The sequence below is a fragment of the Rhinopithecus roxellana genome, chromosome 6 (genome assembly GCF_007565055.1).
Source record: "Rhinopithecus roxellana isolate Shanxi Qingling chromosome 6, ASM756505v1, whole genome shotgun sequence".
Classification (NCBI taxonomy): Eukaryota; Metazoa; Chordata; class Mammalia; order Primates; family Cercopithecidae; genus Rhinopithecus; species Rhinopithecus roxellana.
Window position 1 is genome coordinate 57,539,306 of NC_044554.1, and position 27,917 is coordinate 57,567,222.

At 40.3% G+C, this 27,917-nt stretch overlaps 1 protein-coding gene and 1 pseudogene across 2 annotated transcripts in view; both read right to left on the reverse strand.

The window, feature by feature from the left end:
* Nucleotides 1–1,910: 1,910 nt before the first annotated feature.
* On the reverse strand, nt 1,911–4,109 carry LOC104671196 (annotated as a pseudogene).
* A 1,571-nt stretch (nt 4,110–5,680) lies between these two features.
* Nucleotides 5,681–27,917, reverse strand: part of NUP205 (nucleoporin 205) — a 91,423-nt gene continuing 69,186 nt past the window's right edge. The window contains exons 34-43 of one of the 2 annotated variants that reach the window (XM_010374637.2): nt 27,467–27,605; nt 24,496–24,622; nt 19,610–19,686; nt 18,123–18,251; nt 17,492–17,618; nt 11,359–11,525; nt 9,701–9,824; nt 9,128–9,256; nt 8,494–8,567; nt 5,681–6,023 (exon numbers count right to left, since the gene is read on the reverse strand). In XM_010374637.2, coding sequence (XP_010372939.2) covers nt 5,871–6,023; nt 8,494–8,567; nt 9,128–9,256; nt 9,701–9,824; nt 11,359–11,525; nt 17,492–17,618; nt 18,123–18,251; nt 19,610–19,686; nt 24,496–24,622; nt 27,467–27,605 — 1,246 coding nt within the window. In that variant the 3' untranslated portion in view covers nt 5,681–5,870. Of the gene's footprint in view, nt 6,024–8,493; nt 8,568–9,127; nt 9,257–9,700; nt 9,825–11,358; nt 11,591–17,491; nt 17,619–18,122; nt 18,252–19,609; nt 19,687–24,495; nt 24,623–27,466; nt 27,606–27,917 lie in introns of those variants that run through there. The other variant, XM_030932773.1, reaches the window with a different exon arrangement.

Consider the following 27,917-nt stretch of genomic DNA (forward strand, 5'->3'; position numbering starts at 1 on the left):
TCACTCCCTCCCACACACTTCTCCACTGCCCCAGATTCTGATCCACAGTCAGTGGTAATTTGGGACAAAATGATAAGAAAACAATATGAAACGTAGTAAATCCAAAATCTTTATTTTTTTTAAGACTATAGTCTTATAGTAAAGGGAGGAAGCCTTAACTTGTGAGACAATTCTTGCAAGGATCTGTACAACATACTTTTTATTTCTATGGAATGGAATCAAACCCAGACAGAGACTACAGAATGTATACTAGAAATTAGCAAATGCCAGGAATGGAGCAGGAAAAAGACAAATGAGGCATAAACACACAAAACCCTTCACTGGGATCTGTTGACCGCAGCCAGAACCAGGGCTGGATCACACAATGGAGGCAGGTAGCAGGGCCACAGGAAGGGAAGTAGCTGGGGCAGGGAAAGGCCGGCACTGGGATACGGGGTTTAGCACCAGGTAAATTACTCTTGGTATTTACATACAAAATCAGTTGGCTCTATTTCTTAGACATACACACAGAAAGGAAGAGTTGATCATTACTTTATGAATCTGTTATTTTGCAATACCGGTATTATTAAGAAATAGGGACAATTCACTCAGATTCAAATTTCAGTAGCAGGAAATAAATATCAAAACACCATCATTGGCCCTCAATACAAAACCTCTACAACACCCAATATTACCCTCGCTGCCCAACCCCAAAGGACCACTCCCTGGTGGCTGCCACTTCACTGCTGCCATTGCCAATACATACCACAGGTGTCGTGCGGCCCTCCTTAAGGCTGGCACCGTAGGCTTAAACAACTGGCTGAGAAGCAGGAGTGAAACACGCCAAAGGCTCTGTGCTGCAAACAGGACTCCTCTTTTTTTTACACCACAAACTTCTTTAAGGATGTGGTCACTCAATTGGAGCGATAAACAGCTTTTTAGAAAAAGAGAAAAAAGTCCTTAAAAAGGAGAAAGTGTAAATCTGATTACTCCAAACCAGTCATCTTTTTTTTTCTTTGAGATGGAATCTTGCTCTGTCAGCCAGGCTAGAGTGCAGTGGCGCAGTCTCGACTCACTGCAACCTCTGCCTCCCGGGTCCAGGCGATTCTCCTGCCTCAGCCTCCCGAGTAGCTGGGACTACAGGTGTGTACCACCACATCCAGCTAACTTTTGCATTTTTCAGTAGAGACCAGCCAGGCTGGTCTCGAACTCCTGACCTCAGGTGATCTGCCCGCCTCTGCCTCCCAAAGTGCTGGGATTACAGGCATGAGCCACCGCACCCGGCCCAGTCATCTTAAAGTAGAGCGGTTCACAGATTCTCAAAGTCTATTAAACAGAAGTGAATGTGAACCTGGAGGCAGCCTGGGTGGGGCAGGTGTCCTCCAGGCAAGTGCCTGGCAGGGCTGGAGGCGCTGGTGGAGTGGGCAGGACACTGTGCTCAGAGGTCAGGCTGGTTATCTGTCCTCTACAGAAAAAGCTGCCAAGCTAGGGTGTTTTGGTCTAAAAATTATTGGTGGGGACAGGGAATCCCTGAAGGGAATACGTTTGTTTGTTTAAAAAAACAAAGAACAAAAAACAAAAGTTATAGTGGAAATGAGGAAGGAGCACAAGAGATTTTTTGGGGGGATGGGGTAGGGAGGGGGGCAGACTCTTGCTCTGTTGCCCAGGCTGGAGTGCAGTGTTGCCATCTAGGCTCACTGCAACCTCCATATCCTGGGCTCAAGCAATTATCCTGCCTCAGCCTCCCAAGTAGCCAGGATTACAGGCGTGCGCCACCAGGCCAGGCTAATTTTTGTAATTTTAGTAGAGACAGGGTTTCACCATGTTGGCCAGGCGGCTGGTCCCGAACTCCTGACTTCAAGTGATCTGCCCGCCTCAGCCTCCCAAAGTGCTGGGGTTACAGGCGTGAGCTACTGCGCCATGCCCCGAGAGCTTTTACATAAACATTTAAAAAACATTTTTAAGGGAGAAACAGAAAAATAGTCTCTGAAATGGTTCTGAGGAAATGGAAAGAAGGATGATGGAGACAGTCTTCATTGCTAGTCTGCCCTGAGTAACTCAGCTGGCCTCCATCTGGAGTTTCTTCCTACTTCAGGGCTCTTCAAGCTCCAACTCTGAGCTGGAGTCAGAGCCCCCATCAAAGGCAGAGGTGGTGCTGCCCTTGGCATTGGTGTAGAGGATGCTGTCTGAGGAGGGATAATTGGCCTGTGGCTGGGCACTTGACCTCTCCTTCAGTGCACGGACTTCCTGCTTCAGAAGAGCATTCTACTGCTGAGGTCATCAATTTCTCACTGGCGTGTGGTTTTTCCCTCCACATAGGCTGGATATACTCTATGGCTTTGTCTAGGATTTGGGCCCCGATGCCTTCTTTCCTTGGAGTATTGGGACTGAGTCCCACAAACTGAAAGCTGCCTTTGATGTGGTCCCTACGATTTCATTCCAGTGCATCATGATGTGTGGGGAAAAGAAAGAGAGATCAGCCTGTTACTGTGTCTATATAGAAAGAAGTAGACATAAGAGACTCCATTTTGTTCTGTATTTGAGATGCTATTAATCTGTGACCCTACCCCCAACCTTGTCCTTGCAAGAGACGTGTGCTGTGGTGACTCAAGGTTTAAAGGATTTTGGGCTGTACAGGATGTGCTTTGTTAAACAAGTGCTTGAAGGCAGCTTGCTGGTTAAAAGTCATCACCGTTCTCTTAATCTGAAGTACCCAGGGACATGTACACTGCCAAAGGTCACAGGGACCTCTGCCTAGGAAAGCTAGGTATTGTCCAAGGTTTCTCCCCATGTGATAGTCTGAAATATAGCCTCGTGGGATGGGAAAGACCTGATCGTCCCCCAGCCTGACACCCGTGAAGGGTCTGTGCTGAGGAGGACCAGTACAAGAGGAAAGAAGGCCTCTTGGCGGTTGTTGGCAGTTGAGATAGAGAAAAGCATCTGTCTCCTGCCCGTCCCTGGGCAATGGAACATCTCAGTGTAAAACCCAATTGTATGTTCTGTTTACTGAGAAAGGAGAAAACCTCCTTAGGGCGAAAGGTGGGACTTGCTAGCGCAATGCTGCTCTTTATGCACTAAAAAGGTTTATGAAGATGTCTGCATATGCATATTAAGGCACAGCACTTTTCCTTAAACTTATTCATGTCACAGAGATCTTTATTCATGTCTTAACTGCTGAACTTCTCCCTACGATGATCCTATTATCCTGCCACTTCCCTTTTTTCTAAGATGGTAAAGATAATTATCAATAAATACTGAGGGAACTCAGAGACCAGTGCCGGCGTGGGTCCTCTGTATGCCGAGCGCCGGTCCCCTGGGCCCACTTTTTCTTTCTCTATACTTTGTCTCTGTATCTCATTTCTTTTCTCAAGTCTCTCGTTCCACCTAACGAGAAACGCCCACAGGTGTGGAGGGGCAGGCCACCCCTTCATTGATGGGCCCATTTGTCAGCTGCAGATTGAAATCTCTGTTGTAGCTTGTCACTCTCCACCTCAATGTCATCATTATCACTCATTTCCTACAACCCAGGGAGCAGCCACTGCAGCAGCAGCAGCTGGGGAGGCAGAGGGATAGAGGAATCTGAGGAAGTCACTGACAAGAAGCAGTAGAGTTCCCCTGCCTACATAAACACACTCACTTGCTCTCATGCACATAAAACATGGGCAAGAACCACCTCCTCACTCCCAAAATCTCAGTTCTAAATTTAGCTCTATGTCTTATCTGTTAAGAAGGCTTCGTACTTCAGAAGTTTATAAAATGCTTTGATTTCACGCCCAGGCTCTTTGCTAATTATTTCTAGGTTCATGCCTGTGCTCCAGATGATAGAGATAACCATATACGTGACCAGCAGAGCAATATGCACTGACTACATTATGGATCCATTTATTTATTCTTTCACATCCAGGACTTCTATTTATTAACAGAATGTTTTCCAGCTAATGTTTATATCTGGTGGGCAGTAAATTACAAAATATAACATTGACAAAGCCTTTATATTTTTCTTTTTTTAAACCTGACAGCATAACTTTCTCTAAGATAAAGCTGTTTTAAAAAGATGCTTGAAGGCCAGGTGCAGTGGCTCACGTCTGTAATCCCAGCACTTTGGGAGGCTGAGGTGGGCAGATCACTTGAGGCCAGGAGTTTGAGATCAGCCTGGCCAAGATGGTGAAACCCTGTCTCTACTAAAAATACATTAGCTGGGCATGGTAGCATATGCCTGTAATCCAGCTACTTGGGAGGCGGAGGCAGGAGAGTCACTTGAGTCCGGGAGGCAGAGGTCGCAATGAGCCACGATTATGCCACTGCACTCCAGCCTGGGTGACAGAGTAAGACCCTATCTCCAAAAAAACAAAACAAAACAAAACCCAAAACCCAAAACCAATGCTTGGAAGCCATAGAAGTTTTATTGTAAGCATTTAAAAACAACACTAGGCCAGGCGCAGAGGCTCACGCCTGTAATCCCAGCACTTCGGGAGGCCAAGGTGGGCGAATCACAAGGTCAGGAGATTGAGACCATCCTGGCCAACACGGTCAAACCCCATCTCTACTACAAATACAAAAATTAGCTGGGCGTGGTGGCGGGCGCCTGGAGTCCCAGCTACTCGGGAGGCTGAGGCAGGAGAATCGCTTGAACCTGGGAGGCAGAGGCTGCAGTGAGCCGAGATCATGCCACTGCCCTCCAGCCTGGGTGACAGAGCGAGACTCTGTCTCAAAAACAAAACACAACATTATAACACTATAGAATAAGTATCAATTTTATTCTATAGTGTTATAGCGTTTATTCTGTTACTACATGAAAGTGAAGACTTTCTCCTCTCAGCAGTCTCTCTTAAGTATTAGGCTGAAATAATTGCTGGCTGGAAAAGGAAATTGCAGTTTCAGATGATGTAGTTACTTGAACATGAAAACAACTGGGTAAGAAATAGAGTGGTGATTATTTAAATGTTTTATCCTAGTGATAGCCATCATATTAATTATATGAGAAATATTGGCAGATGATTAATTTGATCAATTTCACAATCATTTCTAAGGAACAAATGCAAATTACTGTACAGTCAGCTCTCCATATCCCCAGGTTCAACATGTGCAGATTCAACCAACCACAGATCACAAATATTTGGGGGGAAAAACAATATAACAGTAAAAAATAATACAAATTTAAAAACATAGTATAACCACTATTTATATAGAATTTACATTGTATTAGGTATTATAAGTAATCTAGAAATGACTTAAAGTATACAAGAAGATGTATCTATATATATGCAAACACTATGCCATTTTATGTAAGGAACATGCATACCAAAACATAGGTTTTAGTATCCGTGGGAGCCCTGGAACCAGTACTCACCAGATATCAAGGGACAATTGTATTGTCAACTTACATGCAGAAAAGAAAAGAAAAAGGCAAAACCTAAATAATTTTAGGAAAAAGCTTAACTTTTTCAGACATTTTCACAGTATTGATTACACTATTCTATAAGAACATGGCTATAGTTTAGTAACCCTGAATATTGTAATAGTGCAAATGTAGCTACAAAGGGTAAAAAAATTAGAATTTTCAGACTATGCCTTTAATTTGGCATTCTGAATAATATCTCTACGGGAAAATCACCACTGTTGAAGGTTTATTTGTCAGATTCCTGATAATGTTGATCATTTTCTAGATAAAAGATCAAAAGATTAACCATACATTTGTTTGGTTTTTTTAAAAAGTATTTATTTTTTACTAGTGAGGATGGAACTAGGCAAAGTTTACAGAAAAGATGTCCATATACAAAGAAAGAAATAGCAAAATATTTTTGGTCATAATTTAGAAAGAAACTAATCTATAAAACGGAGACAGTTCTCCCCAATTCATCTCTCTCATAGAAGAGCATAAGCACAGGCTCTCAGTTCCTTGATATCCTCAAGAGGCCACGGATACGTCTGACAAGAGCCTGTATGAAACTATATCGAGATCGAACTTTTGAATATAATCCTTCAATGTCCAGAAGTTTCTTTTGTAATGATTCTCCAAAAGCATTGATTGCATCAGCCTGAAGCTAGAAGTGACACAAAAGACATTTTGTTAAAATTGTTGTCTCAAATATTTCTTTTATTCTAAGTCTTCCAATTTAAAACACCTTAGAATTTTTGTAATGTGGTTCTTTCAATGTAAAATACTTTTGAATTTTTTGTAATGTGCTACTAAATTAACTAAGCATTCACATTTTCTACCTTAAATTTTTTGGTTTAATTCGCATGTTTTTCCTGTTTTCTTTTCTTGTATACATTTAAAAACCTGCTTTAAATAGCAATGAATGTTGATGCTGATGCTGATATACTAACATACAAACAAAAACATTTCCTAAAGGGCCATACAAGAAGTCAGTAAGACTGGGAGGGAGGGAGGGAAGGACGATGAGGGGAAGGAAGGGAGGGAGGGAGGGCGGGAGGGCGGGAGGGTAGGTGGGAAAGAAGCTTTTACTTTTTATTTCATTTTGCATTTTTAAAAAACCAACTTGCATGCTTTTGTTTTTTAAAAATACTCATGTGTGGATAAACCTGGCATATGCTTTAGAATTCATATATATTCTAGAATGTATATGTAGTTTCAGAGGGATCTTTTTGATGTTATACTAAAAGACTAAAATTAAGTACAAAATTAGATGAATCTACCTGTTTTCAGTTTTGCATTAAAATCACAGCACAGTGAGATTATTTATTAATCCTGCATTTTTTTTTCTAGCTTTTTTACAAAGCAGTCTAAATGACATAGTAACAGTTATTACTTCAAAATATATTTATTTTTGTTGTCCTAGCTACTCAGGATGATGAGGCGGGAGAATCATTTGAGCCCAGGGGGTTGAGGCTGCAGTGAACTGTGGTCACAACACTGCACGAGAGCCTGGTAACGGAGTGAGACCTTGTCTCTTAGACAAAACAAACAACAAACCTCTGAATATCTTTGGCTAATTTTGCACATGGCCTCAATTAACATTAGTTCTCCTAAACAAGCCTAGCCACAAAATTCCTTTTATAAAGTCACTAAAGAGTGAATGTAGTCTGGATTAGGATGGGAGCGTGGTATCCATGACATCTAGCAAGGTGTGCTTTGGAGGTTGCTGTAACTGCACCTTTCATTCCCAACCTTGTTTTAAGAAAAACAGCAAAAAGAGGGATTAGGGAGGAGCAGAGGCTTTATCAAATCATAGCTAAGGACATGCAGATTGCTAGTAGAGGATCTAGCTGTAATTCATTTTCCCTAACATCACACACCCTGATACCTGCTTTGTTAGAAACATAACTTTGCTATTAGTTTAATACGAGGTTTTCATTGTAATTGTTTTTGACATGCTCTTCATTCATTCCAACACTACTGATCAACAGGTTAGTAAAAGCACAGTGTTGTGTACTATGGTCTACTACAGCGGGATTTGTATCGGCTGCTCTCAATCTCACCATTAAATGATTTCCTGAAAAGTAAGTGCTGACTGATATTTTGTACCTAAAAAGTTCTACAAAGCTAATCAGGCCGGGCGCGGTGGCTCAAGCCTGTAATCCCAGCACTTTGGGAGGCCGAGACGGGCGGATCACGAGGTCAGGAGATCGAGACCATCCTGGCTAACACGGTGAAACCCCGTCTCTACTAAATGCAAAAAAAAAAACTAGCCGGGCGAGGTGGCGGGCGCCTGTAGTCCCAGCTACTCCGGAGGCTGAGGCAGGAGAATGGCGTAAACCCGGGAGGCGGAGCTTGCAGTGAGCTGAGATCCGGCCACTGCACTCCAGACCGGGCGACAGAGCAAGACTCTGTCTCAAAAAAAAAAAAAAAAAAGCTAATCAAAAGATATCAGGAGTTTCCAGATCTTAATGCCTACCAATCACGGAACACTTACCATGTTCTAGGTACAACATTAGCAGCTTCACATACATGAAACCTCACTTAATTCTGACAAAACCCTTTGAGGTTGAATCATCCCTCCTATTTCTTAAATGAAACAATTGAGGCTCGGAAGTTAAGTAAGTTGTTCAAAGTCACATAGCTATTAAAATGGTCACGCTAGAGTTCAAACCAGGTCTCTATAAGCAACCCTGAAAATCATAATCTTATGAACATACTAGGCTTTTCCTTTTACTTACTTACATTCATGCATTTATTTATTTATTGGAGACAAGGTCTTGCTTCACTCTTTCATTCATTTATTGGAGATAATATCTTGCTCTGTTGCCCAGGCTGGAGTGCAGTGGTGAAATCATAGCTCACTGCAGCCTCAATCTCCCAGGCTCAGGTGATTCTCCCACCTCAGCCTCCCAGGTAGCTGTGACTACAGGTGCATGCCACCACAGTATGCCAAATTTTTTTTTTAAGAGACAGGGTCTCACTATGTTGCCCAGGCTGGTCTTGAACTCCTGGGCTCAAGCAATCCTCCCGTCTCGGCCTCCCAAAACGCTGGGATTACAGGTGTGCACCATCACGCCTAGCCCTTTTACTTTAATAAAGAAAAATAAAAGAATATAAGAATAGAACTTTACCTGGTCTAAATCATGTTGGCTCACTATAGCCAGCCCACTTCTAAAATCTAGATTGGTTTCTGAGGCGAAGGAATCTAGAGATAAAAGAACAGAGTCATACCGGCTGTGCAAGTACACATCTATCACACAGTGGAGGAACCTGATGACAATGAACAATAACAATAGTACCATGAAAAACATGGCTCAAGATTAGGAACTCAATTTTCAACTTTCAGCAAATGGAAGCCCCTAGAAAGCATTTCACTGGTCTAGACCAGGGTTCTCAGCTCTTCTCTATTTCTTTCCACCTAAGGGATCCAATACATGCCCATCAGTCACAGAGACCCACTCTAGCAATAAGAATCAGCATAATAGCAGACCTACTCCATTCTTCTAGAGCTGGGTCAGCCCCTAACTGCAGCAAGAAGCTGAGGAACAGCTGATGAGCAGCCTCTAGAATATTCTTATGCTCAGTACAATGTCCCGTGAACAGAAAGTAAAATGCAAGAAATAGCAACATCTAGTGACTAAGCAGCTCTTGATTCACCCAATTCACTCCAAGTAATCTGGAAACAAAAATAAATAAAAACGTTGACTAGCTTTTCAAGGCACAAATAGGTATTTATGGTTCATTAATTTTTAGCAGAAAGTTTACCTTGCAGTCTTCTGCTTTTAAACAAGGTTCTCGAGGCAAATAAGGAATCTTGAGAATCCGTGGGCATGCAATGTAACAAGTAGTACTCCAGATGGCGCCAAAGAATAAACAGGCAGGTCTCTATGATAACTATATCAGAGCTCAGATTAAAGGAACATAATCTCATCAAATATTTTTTACAAACCAGTTTCTGAGGAGGAGAAAAAAGGAGAGACTGCACTCACTTAATGAGGTAACCAGAGCCTCAGTCTAACAGACAGGGTCCCACTGAAGGCTCCTCAAGAGGAAGCAGCAAGGTGTGCTGAGGAAGGAGGTGGGGGTCCTGTGCCAGCAGTCTCATGTCCCTACCTTATTCCCTGACAGAAAGTGCCCGTGTATATTATCAGTATTACCAGCTACTCTAAAAGATAAGAACAAAAAAGTACGATTTGGAAATACATTAGGCATTTACTGGGAAAAAATTAAGTTTATATCTCCTTCCACCTGGTTTTGGTGCCCAAATAATGTGAGAATAAGTGAAGAGTTCCTACATTTCAAGGTCATCACTCAAGTGCATGATTTCATAAAGGATACAAGAACAAAGGGAAAGCAGTTTAGCTCGATTGTTGATCACCTTCACCAAGCGCCGTCTTGCTAGAACATATTTCTGGGCAGTGGAGATTTTATCAACACCAGCAGGCATCACAGACTGACACAACTAGAAGAAACAAACGTAGTATTAGAATGACGTCAACTGGAACAAAATTTTTAATGAAAAACTACTATCAGCAGGTCACCGTGGGTGAATGCTATGAAAACACTCGAATTTAAACATCCTTGCAGATAAGAGTTTTTATCTAAGAAGCTAGCAATTTTAAAAAATTAGAGCCAAAGAGGCAAATTCACAAATGAACATTTATCTGCTGCATTTCGAAAAAGTCTGTCCCTGAAACACAGAGTTGCTGATGAAACCCTGAATTTCCTGTCACATTAAAACAAAGCAAGACAAAACGATAGGTTTTTCAAGCAGTAGCTGTAACAATCCCATGGAGAATTTCTAACAGTTGTCAGGTATCTCCTGCAAAAAATACAAGGTAGACACACCTAGAGCATAACTAAAATATGACCCTCAACCAAAGCTCCCATGACCACTTCTCAATGTGGCACACACACGAGCACAATGGTTCCAGCTAATGTTCCAATGCTGGATTCCATGGAAGGTGTACTGAAGTGAGGCTGATGGAAGGCCACACACTTCATGATGATGATGCAATTCCTCTTGCAAGTATAAGCATCACTGATTAGCTACACATTAGAGGAAGGACTGCCAGGCATAAACCCAAAATTTCAGGGGTTACCTAAACCCCGTCATTGACTCCTGCCTCACCCTGTTCCTGCCAGCTACATGCCTTTGGGTGAGTTATGCAAGTCTGTGCCTCAGTTTCCTCACATGAGAAATGAGAATAAAAACAGTATCTGCCCAGGTGTTAGGTAGAACATGTAGTTCAGGGCCTAGCATGTTGTAGACACTCAATAAATGTCCCCTGAGATTACCAGAAAAGTGGCAAGAGGGAGTAGGCATGGACAACTTAAAAGAGTAACATGGAAGTTTTTAGAAAGCTTGGTGCAAACCAGGAATGATAAAGTGGTTCAACATCCAGGCTGCCACAGGACACCAGGAAGCTTCAGCACTGCCTTAGGAACCGGCCAAGAGATGCCTTACATTCAGCTGTGCCAAATGGAAAAGGCAGCAAATACTTAGTAGCAATCCTGGTAATTCAGCATCTTTAGTTATTAATACACTAAGTAGAAGGAATGATTCTGCGTCACTGAGAGAAGGCAGTCAAGTCTCATATGCTATCAATTTTGTTTGAAAAATTTGCTACACAGATATTGAAGATGTTGACGGCACAGAGACATTTACCTAAGTTCTATTTAAAAAAAAATCTGCAACAGAAGCCTTTCTCAGCACAGATTTTACAGTATAAATGACCCAAAACTCTTCATTCAAAGGCCAGCTGCCTTTCTATTTTTTTGAACAGGTGCTACACTTCACTGTTTTTCAGTCAACAGTTTCTATGCTTATAAGGCTGGTGCTAATGGCAAAAGAGTCTTCAAATCACACACAAGAATCATTCCAATTCCTTCAGTTATAATGTATACACCACCTTTACTCAGTCTGAGACCAGCACCCTGGCCCTAGTAACAGCAATGATTTCTCAAGTCCGCCCAGCTCATTATAAGATTCGTACCTCTTTTATCTCATCTGGGGGAAGCTGGTCTACATTCTGTAGCTTGCTGACACTCTGTCGATGACTGTCATAATAGCTGAAGAAATCATTAGCACTCTGTTTCAGCAGGTAGACAATAATGCCTAAACCAGGCAGGCGCCAGTATGGAACCACTGGAGCTTGGGTATCTAATAGAGGTGATGACATAAAACAATGTTCCACTTACAAGCATTTCATGTGAATTTCAAATGACCTGTTTTAAAACAAGGGATGCCCCAGAATTTAAGGACCTGTAATTAAAACCAACCCAAGATTACTTTTAAATACCATTAATAGTTTAAAGAACAAATGGTTAGGAGCCACTGTAATCACGTACATACATAAGGCTGGAGATCCTGCGAGAATAAAGAAATCTGACTGATGCACGTTGGCAGAGTCTACCTTTTGTTAGGCAAAGAGTTCTTTGAGAACTCTATCAAAGTATAAACCTTACACACACACACACACACACCTCCACATAAAAAACAATATACACAATTTTGGGGTTTCTTAACACCAAGTGAATAATTTCTGCCTTGCCTGATGGCTCTAGTTGTATGGATTCATTTCTGGTCTGCATCCTTCTGGTTACTAAATTGCCAGTTCAAAGTCATTCTTTCAAAGAGACAAGAACACTAACTGAAATATTCAAAAAATATAAATAGATTTAAACTTTAAAAAATCTTTTACCATAACAACTACATTACGGTAGTAAAACAAAATGATCTGCCTTTTACCTGGCTACTGGCTAATGAAGACACAAAGGAACAGTGGGATGTCATAAAAGCTGTTTGCAGAGGGAAAACTAGAAAGCAATAACAATATTATCCTAGGACAGGCACAGTGGCTCACACCTGTAATTTCAACACTTTGGAAGGCTGAAGAGAGAGAATGGCTTGAGGCCAGGAGTTCAAGACCAGCCTGGGCAAGAGACCCCATCCCTACAGAAAAGGAAAAAAAAAAAATCATCCCAGCGATAATCTGTGTAGTGCAATTAGAACAATTTCCTCTAGTGACTAAGGGATTTCGTGGAAACACTGTGGCAACTTCTTTTCTTTCTTTTTTTTTTGAGACAGAGTCTTACTCTGTCATCCAGCCTGGAGTGCAGTGGTTCGATCTTGGCTCACTGCCACCTCTGCCTCCCAGGTTCAAGCGATCCTCCTGCCTCAGTCTCCCGAGTAGCTAGGATTACAGGCACATGCCATCATGCCCAGCTATTTTTTGTGTTTTTAGTAGAGACGGGGTTTCACCATGTTGGCCAGGCTGGTCTCGAACTCTTGACCTCAGGTGATCCGCCTGCCTCGGCCTGCCAAAGTTCTGGGATTACAGGTGTGAGTTACCACAGCTGGTCCAACACTGTGGCAATTTCAAGTTCAAATTGGAGATAATCTTTGTTTAATGACCCAAACTGCCATGAATACTGAAGGAGAGATCTGCATTTGCTTTTTTCTTCACTAACAACTCCCTTAACTTTGCTCTAAAGTCAGACTCATATATCTTTCTTTTTTTTTTTTTTTTGAGACAGGGTCTCACTTTGTCACCCAGGCTGGAGTACAGTGGCACAAACAGGGATCACTGCAGCCTTGACCTCCTGGGCTCAGGTGATCCTCCCACCTCAGTCTCCCAAGTAGCTAGGATTACAGGTGCATGCCACCACACCCAGCTAATTTTTTGTATTTTTTTGTAGAGATGGGGTTTCGCCATATTGCCCAGGCTGGTCTCTACCTTCTGGGCTCAAGCAATGCACCTGCCTTGGCCTCCCAAAGTGCTGGGATTACAGGCATGAGCCACCACACCTGGCCAATCCCATAGATCTTTACACAGAGCGGAAGAGACAGAAGGGTCCCTTGTCTGTGGATGGTGCCACCAACTAGGACATCCTAGACAAATTCAATTTGTCAGGTATCCTCTTTTAGTCTACAGCAAAGATGTGACAGTTTTCACAATACATTGTTATAGAGAGCCTTCTCCTAGTGAAATCAGGTATCCTGGTCCCCAGATAACATTTGTGTGGTCTCTATCCTGGTAGGAAGATATCCACAAAGAGGATGATTGAATGCTTGGAGGACTCCAAAGCATTTCAGGAGTTCTCACAATACTAATTTGCCCAAGTATAGAAGATATTTGCGCATTCCAAGGCTATTAGGTTTGCATAAAACAGCCGGGCGCAGTGGCTCGTGCCTATAATCCCAGCACTTTGGGAGGCCAAGGCAGGTAGATCACTTGAGGTCAGGTGTTTGAGACCAGCTTGACCAACATGGTGAAACTCCGTCTGTACTAAAAATACAAAAATTAGCCAGGCATGGGGCGTGTGCCTGTGGTCCCAGATTCTGAGAAGATTAAGGCATAAGAATCGCTTGAGGCCAGGAGGTGGAGGTTGCAATGTGCCAAGATCGTGCCACAGAACTCAGCCTGCGCGACAGAATGAGACTCTGTCTCTAAAATAAAATAAAATAAATTCATCGGAAGAGAGCTTGTCATTGCTTCCATTTTACGGATAAGAGAACTAAGGCACAAAGAGGGTGATTCAGTTTTCCAGAATCACACCAATAAGTTATTTGTAGAACTGGGATTCAAATCCAGGCAGTTTGTCATTAGTCGATTAGGTTAAACTGCTTCTCTATATCACATACCTACTCACGCACGTGTCTAGAATTGGAAGAGAAAAATATGGTTGCTGACCCTAAAAAGAGTCTAAGAAAAAATGGAAAAATAACAATTTCTAAGACTCAATGGGCTGGGCATGATGGCTCACACCTATAATCCCAGTACTTTGGGAGGCCAAGGCTGGCAGATCACCTGGGGTCAGGAGTTCCAGACCAGCCTGGCCAATGCGTGAAACTCTGTCTCTACTAAAAATACAAAAAATTAGCCGGGCGTAGTGGTGGGCGCCTGTAGTCCCAGCTACTTGAGAGGCTGAGGCAAGAGAATGGCGTGAACCAGGAGGTAGAGCTTGCAGTGAGCTGAGACTGAGATCTGCCACTGCACTCCAGCCTGGGCGACAGAGCAAGACTCCGTCTCAAGAAAAAAAAAAAAAAAAAATTAGCCTGGCATGGTGGCAGGTGCCTATACTCCCAGCTACTTGGGAGGCTGAGGCAAGAGAATCGCTTGAACCCAGGAGGCAGAGGTTACAGTGAGCCAAGATCGCGCCATTGCACTCTAGCCTGGGGGACAAGAGCGAGACTTTGTCTCAAAAAAAAAAAAAAAAAACTCAATGAGTTCACCTTCAAGTATTAAAGATCAAAGACTGATAGGATATGGAACAGATTAGCTCAAAATGAGAAGCAACTAAATAAAATTTTAATAATGACCAGTGAAACATTATTAGCACATGATTAATATTAAAGAATACAAAATTACAGTTTTGTTTGAAAAATCTTATGTTCAGATTAAATTTGTGTTACAAGGTTAGTTTCAAGGGGAAAGAAAGGAGCCCTTCTGAGGCAGAGTTAGAAGTCTCCATCAGGCTATTGTCCTACAGAGATTAATAAACAGATTGATGTCCATTTTCAAACTGCCAGATGGAAAGGGGATACATCAGGTTATAAGTTACTGCTGGCTGACAGGTCTTTGGATAGGAATCCCAATCATTCCATGCCATTCCAAAGTGAAATGATCTCTTTTTCACACTGGTTGAGCCACTTGGACTAGAAGGATAACTTTCCCCTCATGCCAGTGAGGACATGCAGATATCAGAATCCCCCCATGGTGGTTCCTTTTTATCCTATCTTCCTGGCAGCAAACTTTGTTTTGTTGTTAGACATGGTCTCACTCTGTCACCCAGGCTGGTGTGCAAGTGGCATGATCTTGGCTCACTGCAGCCTTGAACTCCTGGGCTCATGTGATCCCCCTGCCACAGTCTCTTGAGTAGCTGAGATTACAGGCTCAGCCATCATGCCTGGTTCCAACTTTCTGAATACAGGAGAAAACAAGAACTATGTAGAATTAACTTGTTTAAGTCAAAGGAACTGTTTTACATGTCCAGTCTAATTTAACTATTTTACTCCATAAAATGGAATTACAAATCTTTGTAGCTACCTACCCCGGTTTCTTGAAGACATCCTGTCACCAAGACTACTCCCTTTGAATCACTGAAAGATATCTTTAAATAAAGATATTTTATTAGCTATTCAGGACTTAGTTGGTCTTAATATGACAAACTAAGATTCTACCGGTCAGTACTCTTCTCCCCCATCCATGGCATAAAACGAAAAAGCCTAGACACAATACAAACAAAAGCAGACACTGGTAGAAGGCAGAACTTTTGTGACAAAAATCAGAATAGTAGATGCCTGGGCTGGGGTCGAAGGAAACAATCAAATGCAATCAAAGGCAAGAAGAAATCTTTAAGGAACAGGGAATAGTTCTCTATTTTGGTTGTGGTGATAGTTACCCAACTTTATATAATTACCAAAAAGCATTCAAACTGTATACCTAAAATGGGTGAATTTTGTTGTACATAAATTACAACAACAAAAATTTAATACTACCAGCTAGGACATTTTATAATAGAGTTTGTCTAACAAAGTTCTTAACATAATTTATATAGGATAAGGTTGAATGTTGCTAAACTAATACATTTTTCTTTAAGTTTTGGGATACATGTGCAGAATGTGTAGGTTTGTTACATAGGTATACATGTGTCATGGTGGTCTGCTGCACCTATCAACCTGTCATCTAGGTTTTAAGCCAAACATGCATTAAATATTTGTCCTAATGCTCTCCCTTCCCTTGCCGCCTATCCCCTGACAGGCACCGGTGTGTGATGTTCCCCTCCCTGTGTCCATGTGTTCTCATTGTTCAAATTCCACTTATGAGTGAGAGAATATGCGGTGTTTGGTTTTCTGTTCCAGTGTTAGTTTGCTGAGAATGATGGCTTCCAGCCTCATCCATGTCCCTGCAAAGGACATGAACTCATTCTTGTTTATGGCTGCATAGTATTCCATGGTGCATATGTGCCACAATTTCTTTATCCAGTCTATCATTGATGGACATTTGGGTTGGTTCCAAGTCTTTGCTATTGTAAATAGTGCTGCAATAAACATGTATGCATGTGTCTTTACAGTAGAATGATTTATAATCCTTTGGGTTAAATTAATTTTTTTTTTTTGAGACAAAGTCTCACTCTGTAGATCAGGCTGCAATGTAGTGGTGTGATCTCAGCTCACCGCAACCTCTGCCTCCTGGGTTCGGGTTCAAGCGATTCTCCTGCCTCATCCTCCAGAGTACCTGGGATTATAGGCACGCCACTGCACCTGGCTAATTTTTTGTATTTTTAGTAGAAACGGGGTTTCACCATGTTGGCCAGGCTGGTCTTGAACTCCTGCCCTCAGGTAATCTGCCTGCCTCGGACTCCCAAAGTGCTAGGATTACAGGCGTGAGCAACTGCACACCCGGCCAGTAATATATTTTTCATAACATCATTTTATACTATTATTCTACTAAACACATATATTTTGTGATTAAGTAATTTTCAGGGATAACAAGATCTTGAAGAAAATGAAAATGTGACAAAATTTTTCTCACAGATCACAAAGACTTCCTGAAATCACCACAGTCAGTTCCATTATCCCCACTAAGATAAAAACGGGGTTTTTCTTCTGAGTGTTCCATAGGATAACAGCTTTACCCATTATCCTGCCCCATATTCAAACATTCCCTACTGAGTCATTAAAGAATCACAGGATAAGTTGGCCTAATTAGTATCTAAATTGTATTTTGTTATGTTATAGAAATTTGGAGCTATAATAAAAAACCCAGTTTAGACACTGAATTCAGTTTAACATGATTTAACATATAAAACTGTTTGTTGTATTTTCATCTTTTTCACCCAGCCAACTTACTCCCCAATTTAGATCCTTTGAGCCCTCAAGTGCTATTCAAAACATGGTTTCTCTAGATTTACTCTCAGTAAATCTTGAATTTCTCTGTTCTCTCCAGTCTTATACACAGGTCTAATAATAATACCTCCCGCTCAACTTTAAAACTTGTTTAAAATGTTTCCCATTAATGACACTTAAAGAAAATACTGCATCTTAATGGAGCCAAGCTGGAGAGCTATGTCATAACCATAGCAACTTAGTTCCTTCAATACAGAATGAAAAACTAAGCTCACCTTGCCGTGGTCCATCTCTATTAACTGTTTCTGAAAGGCTAGGAGTGAAGAGACACACAGCATGCTGGAAGGTAGGAGAACTCTGTAACATGAGTGACTGGCAATATTCCATTACATTGGCACAAATCTATAATCAAAAACCAGCAGTAACAAAAATGTTAGACCCTGAAATGCCTTAATTAGCATGAAAATCGAGATTTGAAGAAGAAAAGGTTATAAATCAATCTGTAAAATGACTCACATCTGTTTTTTGTTTTTTTTTTTTTTGAGATGGAGTCTCCCTCTGTTGCCCAGGCTGGAGTGCAGTGGCGTGATCTCGGCTCACTACAACCTCTGCCTCTCGGGTTCAAGCAATTCGACCGCCTCAGCCACCCTGAGTAGTTGGGACCACAGGCGCATGCCACCATGCCCAGCTAAATTTTTTTTGTATTTTTAGTACACACAAGGTTTCACCATGTTGGCCAGGATGGTCTTGAACTCCTGACCTCAGGTGATCCACCTGCCTCAGCCTCCCAAAGTGCTGGGATCATAGGCGTGACCCACTGCACTGGTCCCACATCTGTTATTTTTATCAACATTTTCCAAAACCATAAAAACCTTAGAGAAGTCACATGGTTCTTGCCCCTCTTACCTGTTGCATAGCCAGTTCAATCTCATCTTTCTTGCTTACTTTATCTCCCTCCACATTATCGTCTTGAAATTTAAACTGACGCAGTCTGTCAGAGCCACCAAAGCGACTTAGTAGTCCTAAGCACTGGCGCTAAGAAAGAAAAATATATCTTGTTGATATGTAGTTAAATGTATTTAAAATTAGTAACCTCTCTTTCTTGAGAGATAGAAAAAGAAAAACTCAGTGGAGAATGGAATAATTCCTTAAAGCATACTTAAAACTGAGCCACCTAAAAGTAGCATTATTAAAATTCAACTTTGTGCAAAGGTATTTGATTGGTAGCTAACAGATGAAAAGAGTACCATCTTTTTTAAAGCAATAAATTCCAGTATCATCTAAATGTTTGCCAAATAACTTTCTGCATTATATCAAAGTATGTGTTAATTCTTTGGAAGATACTCATTAAATGAAAAACAAGTTTATAAACAAAAGAGAAGCAAAATGAGAGAACAGTCACAAGATGGACATGTCTGTGATAATTTTGTCTACCAAGGCACAAATCTAAAAGCTATTACTCCTGTGGTTGCTCCCAGGGACTTCGTATATAGATCTCTATACATCTAAATCTGTATATGGTATTACCAATTTTAAAATACACGTTTCATTTAAAATACATTATTATGTGCAGAACATTGTGCTAGGCACTTTAAATAAAATACCATGTGTCAGGGAATCCTGACAGCCATCTTATAAGATAGGAATTGTTACTACCACTTTAGAAATGTAAACATATAGGCGTGAGAAATTAAGTAACTTATTCCAGGTCACAAAGCAAAAAGTTGTACCTGTTATTGGAACCCATGTCTCTAATTTCAAAGCCATCAGCTAACCTCTAGATATACTGCCAGTATTGAAAAGCTTGTCCTTTCTCTTTGAGAACCATGGGAAATACTGTATTCTCAGGTGAGAAGTATTAACATTTGAAGCTGGGGACATTTGCATTTATCTTCCAAGGTGATCTGTGTGTTTGTAACCCCTTTACGCAGCAATATAAGCATATTATTTAGAAATACCAAAGAACTGGCCGGGTGTGGTGGCTCAAGCCTGTAATCCCAGCACCTTGGGAGGCCGAGACGGGTGGATCACAAGGTCAGGAGATCGAGACCATCCTGGCTAACACGGTGAAACCCCGTCTCTACTAAAAAATACAAAAAACTAGCCAGGCGAGGTGGCGGGCGCCTGTAGTCCCAGTTACTCGGGAGGCTGAGGCAGGAGAATGGCGTGAACCCGAAAGGTGGAGCTTGCAGCGAGCTGAGATCCGGCCACTGCACTCCAGTTTGGGCAACAGAGCGAGACTCCGTCTCAGAAAAAAAAAAAAAAAAAAAAGAAATACCAAAGAACCAAAACAGTTGAAAGGGGTTTCCCAAATCTAGGGGGCACGATGGGGAGGATGGTATATTTTGTAACATGTCTTATACCTGCTATTTAAAGAAATAAGAATCAGTTACCTGGAATCTTCCAATATGTCCCTGTAGCTCCATTAGAGATCCTTCATTTACATCAACGTCAAGTTCACTTAATATCCCTATAAAATGTAGAATGCTTTACAACATACTATAGTAAACAAAAACATTAAAAACTAGGAAGAGAGGTTCTAATATCTGACATTCTTTTCGTGCATGAACAGATATTCTTGCCATAAAAAAGTTTCGAGAACTATGACTTTACAAAGTCTGTAAGTATCTGTAAGTACCTGTTGAGAACTATGATTTTACAAAGGCGGTTAAGTAAGTATATTAATAACAGCACTGGTACATGTGCATTCACACCCAATCTAAAATGCAGAGTGAATTGATCTTAAAAGGCATTTTTAGTTTTCAAGAAAAATCTAATTTTTTTATAATGATAAAAGTAATTTTCTAAATTACTTTCTTTCATAAATGAGTTTTTAGAACATGAAACAATAAGAATAAAATGCATATCTTTTTAACCCCTCTAAATATATACAATTTGCTTTTTCTTTTCCCCTAGGCAAAGCACAATTTAAAAAGAACACAAAAACATTTCCATTCAACTTCTTAGTTTGGACCCATTACAAAACTCCTAAATCGAAATGACCCACCTCTGATAGCACCATAGCCTCTCCTGATTTCTAATGAGCCTGCAAGTGACCCTAACATGTCATTCTCCCCATCAGTTTGTTTCCTTGTTCCATCACTAATCATGCTGAGGAATACCCACCTAAACCTATCCTAGCCATCAAACTTCCTATGTGTTTTCGGATTCCTTTAATTCACTTCATCCTCACTTCCAAGCATAGACTCCACAGCACAAACCAAGAACCTGATCCTTCTCTCCTCATAATGACAAGTCTTCCTCTTTTTAGATTAGCTCAGCCCTCAACACAAACTGACAGAAAATCCTATCATCTGGTACATGCGGGTTCGTTATACCTCCACACCTGTGCCTCACTGCTTCCCGAGAGCCTCTCCTGTCCCACCTTCAACTCCTCTGAGAGTCTCCTCCCAGAATTGCTTTCTCTTCTAACATACTAAAATCTACCCTGCCACAGAAGAGTTTTCCTATTTGAAAATAGACTCAACTCTTTCTTGTACTCCAAAACCAGACAAAACCAAACCAAATCAAGCAAAAACTTGGTTAGTATCAATTTTTTGAAAGTTTTTATTTAGTTGCTGCTTGTATTCATAATTCTTATGCCCTCCTTTGCCATCTGAACTCCTTGAAACCTGGATTTTTCACCTAACACTATCATGAAACTAAGACTTTTTCCTCTTTGTCCTCAAACTTGCTGAACTCTGCACCAGGTATTGCTGTTTCAAAGTTCACTTTCCCTTGAATGTCAACTGCTGCCTCAATTTAAAAGGACTTCCAGTTCTCAGATTCTGTAAGATCTTTCTGTTAAATGTCATCTAACTATTCTATGTATATCAATCACTCTCAACTCCAAAATACTTTTCAGAGTATCTGTGAGCCAGCTGGGCATGGTGGCTCACATCTGAACTTTGGGAGGCTGAGGTGGGAGGGCTGCTTGAGTCCAGGAGTTTGAAACCAGCATGGACAACATAGTGAGGCCTCGTCTTTACTTGAAAAAATAAAATTAAAAAAAAAAATATATATATCTATGAGTCACAGAAACAAAACTGATCTGCTGATAAAATTTGTGGAGGTACAACATACACAGTGGTGGGCTAGGCAGCATGGTGGATACAAAGTTACAAACAGAACTGCAATCTAAGTGAGCATTTAAGACAAATGTGCATAAATTATAGTATATTATAGGATAATACAGGGCTGAACTGTATACAACAGGGTTGATAAGAGTATAACTTGTTTAAAAGTGTTTTCAAAAGTTTGGGAGGATATTTGGCATTATTTTTAACAAAAATGTTAAGCACATATATTTCTGATAAAATACTGCCAGGAATTTATCAAGTCTATCAGTTCAAATGGACAAAAATGGGGCTGGGTGCGTGAGATTACACGCCTGTAATCTCAACACTTTGGAAAACTGAGGCAGGATTGCTGGAGGCCAGGAATTCGAGACCAGCCTGGGCAACACAGCGAGACCTTGTCTCAACAACAACAAAAAATTAAAAATTAAAAAAGTAATAAAAACAAATGTACAAAAATGTATATGAATGCATATGTAAATACATAGCTAAACAGTAAGTACACACACACACATATACACAAAGTTATTAAATGCCACACTGTTTAAAATTTTAAGAAGCTTGGAAACAGTCAACATGTCATAGAATCTTATTAAAAAACAAAGGACTAGCTATGTGTGGTGGTGTGTGCTGTATTCTCAGCTACTTGGGAGGCTGAGGCAGGAGGATCATTCGAGCTTGAGAGTTCCAGCTATGATCGTGCCACTGCACTCCAGCCCGGGTGAGAGTAAGACCCAGTCTCTAAAACATACAAATAGGCCAGGCATAGTGGCTCATGCCTATAATCCCAGCACTTTGGGAGACTGAGGTGGGAGGACTGCTTGAGGCCAGGAGTTCGAGAACACGGCAACACAGCAAGACCCTGTCTCTACAAAAAATAAAAAATTAGCTTGGTGTGACAGCATGTGCCTATCTTCCTGCTTACTTGAGAGGCTGAGGTGGGAGGATCACTTGAGCCAGGTAGATCGAGGCTGCAGTGAGCCAAGATTGCAGCTTTGCACTCCAGCCTGGGTGACAAGAGTGAGACCCTGTCCCCCCAAAAATAAAGACAAACACAAACAAATAAAACAAGTGTCTGCTTAACTATCTCACAACTGGAAAACTAGGCAGTCGATGAGCTAAATGTGCTGATGAGAAAAAATCTCATGGAGACCCTGCAATTTACAGAAGTACATTGACAGTAATTAGTTAAGTCCTGGAAAAAATCAAAGGAAAAACCATTAGGAGTTCCAACCCACAACACTACAGGACCTTAGTAGAAGCAAGAAGGCTGGCCTGACTTAGTATTATCTTAGGACAGTGGAATGAACTGGTGAACGAAGCACACCACAGGCTGGGTGGAATGGACCCTGGGATCTCCTTGGAAGAAGCACAGGCTCCAAGTAACTCAGCCGGCACTGTACTCAGCCCTGGCCAACTCTCAACTTCTCTCAACCCAGAGGGCTCAGCCACCGAGACAGCCCAGACAAAAAAAAATATTGGGGAATTATAGGGTGGATTCAGAGGTTGCCTCAGATGTCTCCAAAGCAACATAAAAATGGAGGTAGTATAGCCTAGTAGTTACATATATAGATTCAAAAGACGTACTACCTGGGAAACTCTATACTATCCAGTGTTTTCTGTGTGACTTTGGACAAGTTAACCTTCCTGTGCTTCAGCCCCCTCAGCTGTAAAACGTGGATAATGACAGTTCTACCTCATAAGACTGCTGTGTCTTCCAATCAGTTAACATGTCAAGTATTTAAAACAGTACCTGGCACATACATGCTTAATAAATGTCAGCTACTATCATTTATATTACATATTCTAAGCAAAAGAAACTCATAATTGGTGGTCCTGTCATTAAAGAACAAAGACAACCTTTAGACATTCTTAAACATTAGAGAATTTTGGGAATATGAGACAGCATGCTTTTTCTTGAGGGAATGAACCTCAGTACAATTAAAAATACCAAGAGATAAATCAAAAGAAAGAATTCGTGAATGGTGACACCATGGTGGGGAACACAACTGGTGTTTTGCAGTGAATCCATGTAAACATACAACTAAAACTAAGTAGCTGAGGATATCATAGTTGCATAACAGATGTAAATGTTACAAAACCTGACAAGGTTAAAATGATATAAGTAAACATCATCTGAGGGTGGAAGAGGAAGTGTAAAAGAAGTCATCATTTCATCTTTCCCATCAGGGAGTTAATTGATTCTAAAATTTATGTGTAGTAAAGGAATTATAAGGTGGGGGAAGTAACCAAAATATCTTAATAATGTTTCATAATTTTTTTTCCTTACGGTGATCTTTTAAAAGGTGACATACTCTAAGAAACATTTGTCTGGAATTTGGCAATTCCTTTCATTTCTCTTCAATTAGATTTTTGTCTGTTAAATTCATATAAAATTCACATGTATACATATGTAACAAACCTGCACATTGTGCACATGCACCCTAGAACTTAAAGTATAATTAAAAATAAATAAATTCATGTAAAATTAAATACTTGTTTTTTAAAACAGCATGTAAAAGGTCATCCTATTCTCATTAGTTGCCTCTGTATGTCTCTGTTGCTTTCTCTCTCTCCCCCTCTCTCTCTACCTTTCTCAAAGTACATAAAGCGATGTTTGAAAATGTATCAAATGTCAACATTTGATAATTTCTAGGTGGTAAGATTTTGAGTGTTTGTTAGTTATCTTCTTTTGAATATTTTTATAATGAGCATATATCTTAAAAAAAAAAAAAAAAAAAAAAAGAGAGAGTCATCTTGCTCTGTTGCCCAGACTGGAGTGCAGCAGCATAATCTTGGGTCACTGCAGTCTTGAACTTCCCAGCTCAAATAATCCTCCTACCACAACCTCCCAAGTAGCCAGGACCATAGGTGAATGCCCCAATACCCAGCTAATTTTTTTTTTTATTTTTTGTAGAGGCAGGGTCTCTCTATGTTGCCCAGGCTGGTCTTGAACCCTTGGTCTCAAGCAATCCTCCTGCCTCAGCCTTCCAAAGTGATGAGATCACAGGCATGAGCCACCACACCCAGCCAAGCATGTATCATTTTATAAACATAAACTTATTACATAAATAAATGCTCTATTAGCAGTACCAGTTTCAAATAAGTCATATATAGCTGCAAAGTAACAAAAAACCTCATTCTATTAATTTATGTCAGTCAGTAAAGAATTATTAAAAGTCCTTTCAACATAATCAACTCACCAGGAAGTGCTGCTTTACTTATAATTCCTGTTAGCAGAGCCAATTCCTGCAAAGACCCAGCACTAACATCCTGACAGCGCAGAATTGCTTGTATGGTATCAGAATGTGAAATGAGAAACTGCAATACCTAAGCCATTGAAAAGGAAGAGGAACAGAAAAAACAGGTAGAAGTAGAAAATTATACTATAAATGCATAATTCATCTTATAAATAATGTTGAAGGAAATAATTCAATAAGTGACGATGAATAACAGATAAGCAACTGTTTTCTGCACTTACATATTTATTCCTTCAGGAAGTAAACATTTAAAATTCACAAGACTAAAAGGATTATTTTAAAGTTTGTAAGTTAATACATCTGAAGACTACTGCAGAAGAATATAACGCAGAACTACTGTATGAAAACTATTATCTGACCCCATACAGTTTCATACTGTATGAAAACTATTATCTGACCCCATACAGTTTCATACTGTATGAAAACTATTATCTGACCCCATACAGTTTCATACTGTATGAAAACTATTATCTGACCCCCATACAGTTTCATACTGTATGAAAACTATTATCTGACCCCATACAGTTTCATACTGTATGAAAACTATTATCTGACCCCATACAGTTTCATACTGTATGAAAACTATTATCTGACCCCCATACAGTTTCATACTGTATGAAAACTATTATCTGACCCCATACAGTTTCATACTGTATGAAAACTATTATCTGACCCCATACAGTTTCATACTGTATGAAAACTATTATCTGACCCCATACAGTTTCATACTGTATGAAAACTATTATCTGACCCCATACAGTTTCATACTGTATGAAAACTATTATCTGACCCCATACAGATTCATACTGTATGAAAACTATTATCTGACCCCATACAGTTTCATACTGTATGAAAACTATTATCTGACCCCATACAGTTTCATACTGTATGAAAACTATTATCTGACCCCATACAGTTTCATACTGTATGAAAACTATTATCTGACCCCATACAGTTTCATACTGTATGAAAACTATTATCTGACCCCATACAGTTTCATACTGTATGAAAACTATTATCTGACTATTATTATTTTCTTTTACTGTTTTGCCAAATGAACTAGAGGAAGAATTTAAAATAAGTGGGTATAAAAATGATTACTGAATTCGAGAAGCTGCTCTATGAAAGCATAACTAGCATGACATGGGGAAATCACATAAAAGCTTTTGTCTAATTCTCCTTTTTTTAAAAAAATTCACTTTTATTATTATATAATAGAGATAGGGGCCGGGCATGGTGGTTCACGCCTGTAATCCCAGCACTGAGGGAGGCCAAGGGAGGTGGATCACTTGAGGTCAGGAGTTTGAGACCAGCCTGGCCAACATGGTGAAATGTCATTTCTACTAAAAATACAAAAATTAGCCATGTGTAGTGGTGCACACCTGTAATTCCAGCTACTCAGGAAGCTGAGGCACGAAAATCACTTGAACCTGGGAGGTGGATGCTGCAGTAAGCTGGGATCATGCCACTGCATTCCAGCCTGGGTGATGAAGTGAGACTCTGTCTCAAAAAAAAAAAAAAAAAAAGAGAGAGACAGAGAGATAGGGTCTCACTATGTTGCCCAGGCTGGGCTCAAACTCCTGGCTAAAGTGATCCTCCCATCTTGGCTTCCCAAAGTGTTAGGATTACAGGCATAAGCCACCGCACCTGGTCATAACTCTCCTTTCGATGCGGTTAAAAAAAGGAGATGTAAATCCTGACCTCCAAACTCTACCCTTCCATTTTGGCATTTTATAGTGTATACTCATGGAGTCCTCTTTCAGTATTTTCACTTAGGAATATCTCAACTAGCTTACAAACATGTTAAAGGAGAGTATATGCCAAAACAAGCCAAGGATGTGAATCACTCAGAATTGTGATCATTTTTGTTTTTTAATAAAGATTCCTAGCCTAAGCTTATAATGGCTGGTCACAGAACTCAGTCATCTATGCTGTTCTAAGAGGCTCCTCAGGTGATTCTGATTCAGTCAATACAAGATTGGTGTTAGGGAACCAATGTCTTATATCATAATGTCCCACTTCTACTAAAAAATCTTAATCTTAATCTCAATCTAGGAGAAGACAGGCAAAGTCTCTTGAGTTTTAAAAAGTACTAACTTGAAGACCACATAGGCCCAAAAGAAGTAGGACGTCAACCCAGATTGATGCGGTATAAAATAAGGTGCCACTTTAGAACAGCAGCATCTACCTTGGTGAGATGGCCTAAGGCCTGATGGTAGAGAAAGCAGAAAAAATGACCAGAAATCAAAGTGTTTTAGGACACAGTTCCAAAATATAATAAAGCAATACAATAAAACGTTGTAGATTCGTAATGATAAGCCTAATTAATCAGTGAAAGGCTAAATTACATATAAAATTAATTTTTAAAAAAATATGTGTTGGAACATTAGAGTGTTTCACTGAAAAGCAATCAAAATAAAACTAATTTCTGGTGTTTAAAAACATTTTGATAGCAAAATCAATCATTTAAATTATTTCATTCTCTATCATATATAAATGCAGTATTATCATCTATCAGTTTCCCAAAGTGCCGGGGTTAAAGGCGTGAGCCACCATGCCCAGCCTGCAAGGCCTAGCATAGCCCTCTCTCAATAAATATCTGGTTAAATTACATTTTAGAAGCCAGCTTATTCCTATCACAATAACTGCTTTCTTTTACAGAAGAACAAATTTCAATCTCTTGTTTTCTGTCTCATGATTCTATTAATTAGCTACAGTGTTTCATTCAAACGAAAGTATAAAAATGGGCCAATGTAGTTAAAAACAAAGTACAGAGGCCTGTTTTCTCTACCCTGCTCTGCCACAAGCATTAGGACTAACGTAAATTCACTTACGCGTTCTACGTGTAAGGTTTCTATACTTGTAAAATGAGGATTTTGCTCTACACAATATCTAAACAAAGGGTTCACCTTACCTGCCCTGCTGCCTGCAAGTGCTGGGCCATACTAGATGTGAGGATGACCTGGCACAGCTGGAGAGCTGGGAGGAGAATCTGGCGGTAGCGATCCACTGGGGTAGGGATGAACACTGGAGGGTCTCTCATGCCAAACATGCTTGATTTATTTCAACCAAACAAGGAGAAAACATTCCAAGAATTAAGGTATACTCTCGGCAATTCCTTAACATTGATATGGGAAATAAATCACAGCCAACTGATTAAGATGTGAAGCTACTAGTGAGTCCTCTGCATCCCACATATACATCTGCGGTCCAAAGAAAGAAGTGTCTTCCTAAACTCATAGCTTAGTTAGTAAAAACAGTTATTTGAATTCTGAAAAATCTTATCAAGGAAAACCTATGTAATTTGACAACACAATCTTGAAACTTCCCAAACATTTTTATTCTTCTCTAAATGCTCCCTTGGG